The following is a 7905-nucleotide window of genomic DNA, read 5'->3' as shown; positions in this document are numbered from 1 at the left end:
GTTCTCGTCTACACGTTGTAGTCATGACTCGGAACATTTCGTTAGTGACATTGGAAAACGGAACGTTTCATCGGTGTTGCGAGGTAAATCGATATGCCGTTTTTGACATATTGTACCTTCTCGTACATGTCATGAATCGGATTGTAAATTTTAGTGTCATCATAGGAAATAGTGAATGTAGTACGTCTGTGAACTTTGTGATAATTATTCATATTTAAAATGATGGAGGAAGTACACAACACAAGTGAAATTGAAGATTTAGACTTCTATGATAGACCAGCTGGCGAAAGGTGGGCCCCGCTAGGTGCAAATGATCTGGACGATGAACCAACGTGTTACATCCAAAATAACCGGCAAGTCTAATTTCATATTACATTTGAGATTTGTGTAATTGGATCTTATATGGTTACTATTATAATGTGTTAATGTTTACTAGGAAACCACATATGTCTAGGCCTACATAATATTATAGATCGTGTTCGTATAACTGTAATAGCTATTTTGGTTTACCTTTAGTATTAGTAAGTCTTCATTTGTCATACTTATATTAACCGTGTAGTTTGTAATTCATAATGTATAGCTTATTTCTTGGTTTTGGTTTGTCGATTTGTGAAGTAATTCCTTAGGTTATGTTGTCACCTTATGCCATGCTATGCTAGGTATTTGTCACTACTTAGCTATCGGTTAATACTAGGTGTAATTTTCTGCTTGGTAATTCCCAAGAAAAAACCGCTAGGTATACCTTCATCTTATTTTACCTAACCTCAAACGAAATTGAAATAATGGAGTGACAGAAGTATTAAACAAGTGGTAGGGGGAAGAGGAAGACAGAGACCTTTCCTTAGAAATAAATTATATTCCTAGTGCAGGTACAGATAAATTCGGATATTCTGCACAAGGTGGGCACTTGCGGCGATAGCTACGTAACAGGAGGCCGAGGACTGTGACAAGGTTTGAGTGGGTTAGATGAATGATAGCTCTGATCACATATCAGATTGTCCATTCCCATGTTATGAAATGGAAACATGAAAAGGGAACAACCACCAAAACCTCCACTGTCGAAAAGGTATTTTTTGGTAACGACCGCTAGATGGAAGTACAGTTGCAAGTTATTACACCATGTAGTTCCATAAGGGTTATAGCGTGATTTCTTTTGCAGTCGCTAGATGGCAGCATAGTGAAATTGATAAAAGTGGTTGTCTTGAAAGTCCATTAGATTGATTAGTCCATTAAATTATGTGTGATCAGGGGTGATGGGAAGCTGAGGACCGTGATAAATTTTGAGCGGGTTAAACGGCCCATATACGGTGAGACGTGCCTCGAGGCATGTGCAATACATGGATCTCATGCTGCACAGTTTCATCTATCATCTTGTCCGCACACACACTTGAGACTATTAGTGAGGAGACTATATAATGAGAAAAATACTTGGTTAAATGAGCATTGAAGTAGTTTCGTTGAGAAATGTTACTAAAGGGGTGTATTATGATGTGACAGGTTTGATTAGGTGTGTATTATGTGACAGGTTAGATTAGGTGTGTAGTATTATTACTATGTTGGCGACACTGAAACCCACTGTTACATTAAGGAAATATGGCCGTATTCTTCATTCACGCACGACAATTTTCGTACATAAGTAAGGTACGTACTTAGGGCGGGTTGTGTGGGCATACAGCTCTCCCAGTGATCACATCAATTTCTAATAATCAATACTATAAATCCGAGGCATTTTCGAGGTATTTTAGCAAGTTCTTATGGTGGCCAGGACATAAGTAACCTTCGCCAAAACATGTTACGGTGTTATGCTGACGCTTTACTGAAACTCTTGAGGGAGCTTGAAATTTTCTTTGACATCTGGAGAAGAGTTGACATCTTCACTAAGCTTACTGGAAAATTGCAATCAAAATACCACTCTTAATACAAGGACGAATTTTGATAATTCGGTAGAAAACATTGGTCAATATGGCGGACATCAAAAACAAATTAGGTTGGGTTTGTTCAGGTTTTTGGTACTTTTGCATATAGGTTTCTTTGGTGGACATACCAAAAGGCTAAACAAATCAAACCTAACCTGTCGTTGATCCTCAATGTCTGCCATATTGACCAACGTTTTCTACCGAATTATTGTCGTACCATCGGATCTATGCCCCTTCAGCGCTGTCGTCGTTCTTGAAAAAGTTAATGCCTCTACTCACCCCATTCCACCTGTTTCTCTCCCACTACATCAAACAGCAGGCCACGTACCTTGCCGAATAGGGATGTTGCCAAACTTCCGTCAAACACTGTCATGTCTCTTGAATATTGCTTATAATACTGTAAGGTTAATTATTACTTATTCATAATTTAATTTAAGTAGGTCTAATGACGCTGATTGACTTATGCAAAATGCTATTACTTGCTTAATAATATTTCTTTCACCACTCCGTGCTACAGTATTCATGTTGAGTTGACAACACTGGACTGCAAGTGCAAATAAACTGTCCCACAAAGAGGCTCAAAATTGCTTAGTAGTGGGGGAGAGAAAGAGAGAGGGATAGAAAAGAGAGAAATAGGAATACAGAGAGAGAAATGAATTGCCGAGGCTGAAAAGGAATTAGGGTTCAGTTCGCATATCTTACGGGGGCACAGAACCGATGGTTGGACTATACCCATTTTGTAATATAATTCTTGTCAATCTCATTGACATCATGCTTCTCCAAACTTCTGGAACGGGTCATTCCAGAGTAAGTTTCGTTAGTCACAGGACATTCAGAATGTTATGTATCGAAAACTAATAAATATATTCATGTCTTGTTTTTTTAGTTTTATCCAGCTCAAAATCTGCTACTAATTTCATATTAGCTCAATGCAATATTGTTATTTACTGAGTAAAGAATAATAAAATACAGTGTTAGTCACAGGACCACTTACTGTGGAATGACCCGAACATGTTATTAACACTGGAGAAACCTGGAGTTAATTTTCCAGTTTGCTTAAACTTAGTTATGACTGAGTAGCCTCATGGAAGAATGCACTGTTCATGCATGTGCACTAAGGTTCTTCTGACTGCCAAGTTACGTAAAGGCTGCATACCCAGAATGGCTGGATAGTTTCCAGAGAGACTTTGTCAGTTAGAATTTGCAGGCTGCGTTAAGCTTAATATGTGATGATCTTTTATGATGATTAAATACGAGGGGGATCCAGGAAATAACGACCGTTTTGTTGTAATAATTAAAAAAAAAAATTATTTGAAAAAACAAAGTCTGTTACATAACTGAAGCTTCTTTTACTTCTCTACATAATCACCACCTACATTTAAACATTTGTCGTATCTGTTCACTAGCTTTAGAATTCCTGTGTTATACTCCTCTGCCGCCAGTTCATTAAGCCAGGTGTTCACTGTCTTCTTCACTTCCAAAATGCGTACCACCCAGAAAGTCTTTCAGCTTAGTGAAAAGGTGAAAATCGCTAGGAGCAAGGTCTGGACTGTAGGGCGGATGATCAAAGATTTCCCAACCGAATTGATCCAGCAATTCTCGAGTTGAAGCAGCAGTGTGCGGGCGGGCGTTGTCGTGAAGAAGCACAACTCCTCTCGAAAGCATTCCTCGCCTCTTGTTTTGGATGGCTCGCCGTAGTTTTCGTAAAGTCTCACAATAACGATTTGCATTGATCGTAGTGCCTTTTGGCATGAAATCCAGCAAAAGAACACCTTTGCGATCCCAAAAGACAGTAGTCATGACTTTTTGTGTTGAGAGAGTCTGTTTGAATTTTCTCGGTTTCTTGGGTGATGAGGGATGATGCCACTGACGTGATTGGCGCTTGGTCTCTGGGGTGTTGTGAGACACCCAGGTCTCATCACCAGTCACAATTTGATCAAGAAAGGCGTCTCCATCTGTGTGATATCGCATCAAGAATGTCAATGCTGAGGCCATTCTCTGAGTTATGTGTTGGTCACTCAGTTGCCGTGGAACCCATCGTGCACAGATTTTGTGGTAGCCAAGATGTTGCGACACAATTTCACCAAGCAAAGAACGAGAAATGTCAGGAAAGGCAATATGCAATTCGTCGAGTGATGTGCACCTGTCTTGCAAGATTCTGTTGTTCACTTTAGTCTTCAGGTCTTCTGTGATGAGTGATGGGCGTCCGGGTCGAGTTTCATCATGGACATTTGTTCGCCCATTGTTGAACATATCGCACCATTTTCTCACATTTCTTTCATTCATTACAGTATCACCATACACTTCTTTCAATTGCCGGTAAATTTCTGCAGGTTTCAAATGTCGGGCATTCAAAAATCGAATCACATTCCTCCTCACCTCACAGTTGGCAGGATTATCAATGACGTCGTTCATTTTGAAGTAACACAAAATGCACAATGGCGACTTGTTGCAACCAGTACTCATAACGTTATGAGAACACATGTTAAGGAAGCCAGTTGACCTTCAAACAAGGAAGGGGAGTCAGCTGCGCCGCGGGTATGCGCAAATGGTCGTTATTTCCTGGATCCCCCTTGTAAAAAGCATATTTGTTGCCACACCAAAGAATAAATTGGGAGTAGGAAGACCAGTGATATGGAGAGGTGACATCTACAGGATAGGCCTATTGAAATTCTTGGGATGAGAATCTGGAGGAGATGGCTGCCAATAGGGAAGAATGGATGAATGGATGAAGTGTTTGAAGAAGTCTAGAGTCTACAAGGAACTGCTGAGCGAATTGTGAGCTCTTGTTTTGAATTATTCTCAATTTCGATTAAAAAAAGTGATATTTAGAACCTGCAATAAGGATTTTTTATGTAGGCCTATTGCAATCGAAATTTTAAAATTTAGTTCAGTTGGGAAGGAAATAAAGTAACATTCGTGTCTGTGGTCTAGGTTAAACAGTACGAAGTCACAGTATGTACTTAATTATGATAATTATTGCGTTATACAGGTTGATTCAGGAGGAATAGCAAATATTTTAAGGGGTGATCATATGGACTAGAGTAAAAAAAAAAAAAACCATATAAAGATGTGTGAAATTTTCAGTGGGTGTGGAGATACAGCTGTTTGAATACATATCTAGTTTTCAGGTATAGCTCCCTGTAAAGCTGACGAATAATTTCAAAGAAAAAATTCTTCTGGGACCAGGTATGAAACCTGAAACCTTTGGCTGAGCATGCCACTGCTCTATTGACTGAGCTACCCAGGAACTGTACCAGATATGGGCTCAATTTTTTCCTTTTGTATCCACATTCCGTACCTATTTTCAAGTTCTGTTCTGCAGTTTTAAACTTATCATTATGATTTTTTTTTATTACGTTTATGTACTTAACAGTACATGCTGTACCAAACTTGAACTAAGTGGTTCTGCTCTAATAACCATTATGTGGGTTTATCGATTCTCCAGTTTTAGCTTGCTACTCATTAATTGCTAATTGATATAAGAAATCCCTTCCATAATTTTCATTCTGATTGAGCTGAAATTTTGCATTAAATTTATCTCTCATGTGTGTAACATCATATATCATATACTGTCCACACCTGTGGAGTAATGGTCTGCGTGTCTGGCCGCGAAACCAGGTGGCCCAGGTTCGATTCCCGGTCAGGGCAAGTTACCTGGTTGAAGTTTTTTCCAGGGTTTTCCCTCAACCCCGGACTCATTTCACCAGCATTATCACCTTCATATCATTCAGACGCTAAATAACCTAGATGTTGATACAGCGTCGTAAAATAACCCAATAAAATAAAATATACTGGCAACAAGTATTTAAACTTTCATTTTAGTACTCAAAAAAATTCATTTGTATTGTAATTCAGTGGATTAAAATTTATACTAAAATCCTAGAGCAAATTTTAATTCTTGTACTTATAAATGCAACATTCTCAGAAACATTCAATTGATTTGCATAAAAACTGTTCTAAGCAGGATTTTATATACAGTAAAATGCTGAAATATGAAGAACTGAGAAATACAAGGGTGGCATGTACCGGATCGTTGAGTGGAAAAAGCGCAAATCATTTTTTTCCAAATTCTTCAAATTTCAGTTATGGACTTAGTTTTCGTTAATTGTCCATCACAGCCTCACAGGTGCTGACATTCTTAACTGTTTTCTCGTTTTAAATCAGTGTTTAATAGCAAGAAATAATAACACGAGCTGACAGTGACACATGGCTTTCTGATGTTTTCTCATGCACAGATAACATCTGCATATATCTATTTGCTGCTATTGGTTATTGGTAATGGGTAACCAAGTTTGTTATAGTTTGTCAAAATCTCCATGCAATTTCATTTCAGTTTGATTCAGCAGTATTCAAACTTCTTTGCTAGCATACTCCCAAAATACATTTTTTTTTTAATTTCATACCCTCAAACTACATTCCAGTTATATAAGACTATGAATGATATATACGAAATAAATAAATAAATAATAATAATTGTTGTTGTTCATACAGTAGTTCATGTAATAATAATAATAATAATAATAATAATAATAATAATAATAATAATATTGAATTATGTAAAATGTTATTGAAGTGCAGGAAAAACAATCTGAGTTGATATTGTAAAGAAAATATGTAAACCCCTATATCAATAAATGTAATGAAGTAAAGGTCATAATTTTTACGTACCTAGTCAGTGGAATGCATACCCCTTGAGACAGCTCTGCGTACCCTTGAGGGTATGCATACAGTAGATTGAATACCATTGGTTTAATTTAACTTGAAGGATACATTTATGTTACAGTGGCATCACAGAGGCAGAAAGACTCCGGGACTTAGAAGAGCAGCAGGAAACCCTCAATTCTTCCCTAATAGCTTTAACTACACACTTTGCACAGGTAAACCATTTCTTGTGTGTTTGTGTATCTATACAAATTAAATATATGCCTGCTGTTATGTGAAATAATCATTACATTTTATTTTATTTTCACACTATCTAAGGTGTTGTTCCACATTAACAAAAGACACTTTAAGCATCCGTAGATTACATTAATAATTATGTCCTATGTCTGTCATAATAATAATAATAATTATTATTATTAGTATTATTATTATTTTTTTGTATTATTATTACTATTATTTTGACAGTGTTCAGGCCATTCACTTTTAAACGATTACAGTTACTGGTAATACATTTTTTTTATACTTAGTCTTCATGTGATTTTCAGGTCCAGTTTAGACTGAGGCAAATTGTTGATGCACCCCCAACTGAGAAAGAGAGTCTCTTGAAAGATCTGGAACAATTTGCCAACAGAGGAATCCCAGAATTACGTGATGGAAAAAAAGTGAAGAACTTGATGACTCCATCTTCAAATCCTGTAAGCAATAAGTTCAAATACAGTAGCGTGCAAATTAATCCGAACAACGTAATTACTTATGGAAAAACACTCAAACGGGATAAAAAAAGGATCTAAGACATACCTCAGTAATCTATGTGGCCTCCCTTGTTCCTAATAACAGCTCTGAGACGATTTGGCATGGATTCCACTAATTTCCCACAAATATTCTTCATTTCTTCATCGCGAAACCATACACCAATGAGGGCAGAAATCATCTTCTCCTTTGTAGAACAATCCATTTTTTGCATTCTTCTTTTGCAAATTGACCACAAGTTCTCAATGGGGTTGATGTCGGGTGAGTTGCCTGGCCAGGAGAGTACCTGAATATTCTTCTTGTTGAAGAATTCTGTAGTTTTTCGAGACATATGGCATGGTGCCAGGTCTTGTTGGAACACACCTCTGCCATCCAGAAATGATTTTTGCAGCTGGGGTACGATTCTGGTTTCCAATAAGTGAATATATTTGTCAGAATTCATCATTCCCTTGATAGGTATTAATGCTCCAGGCCCTTCATGTGTAAAACAACCCCAAAACATTACTTTAGGGGGGTATTTGGGTGCTTGTTGGAGATGAGCTGCTGTTACTTTTTCGGATCCTTTCCGTACGTA

The 7905-nt window shown here is 37.5% G+C and overlaps 1 protein-coding gene across 2 annotated transcripts in view; it reads left to right on the top strand.

Moving 5' to 3' along the window:
- Nucleotides 1–26: 26 nt before the first annotated feature.
- The window catches only part of LOC138707464 (RUN domain-containing protein 1), a 30968-nt gene continuing 23089 nt past the window's right edge, over nt 27–7905 (top strand). For both annotated transcript variants that reach the window (XM_069836946.1, XM_069836945.1), the window contains exons 1-3: nt 27–353; nt 6703–6796; nt 7127–7276. In XM_069836946.1, coding sequence (XP_069693047.1) covers nt 220–353; nt 6703–6796; nt 7127–7276 — 378 coding nt within the window. In that variant the 5' untranslated portion in view covers nt 27–219. The remainder of the gene's footprint in view (nt 354–6702; nt 6797–7126; nt 7277–7905) is intronic.

The sequence above is a fragment of the Periplaneta americana genome, chromosome 10 (assembly GCF_040183065.1).
Source record: "Periplaneta americana isolate PAMFEO1 chromosome 10, P.americana_PAMFEO1_priV1, whole genome shotgun sequence".
Lineage (NCBI taxonomy): Eukaryota > Metazoa > Arthropoda > Insecta > Blattodea > Blattidae > Periplaneta > Periplaneta americana.
Note: the sequence above shows the minus strand (reverse complement) of the source record. Positions and strands in the feature narration are given on the sequence as shown.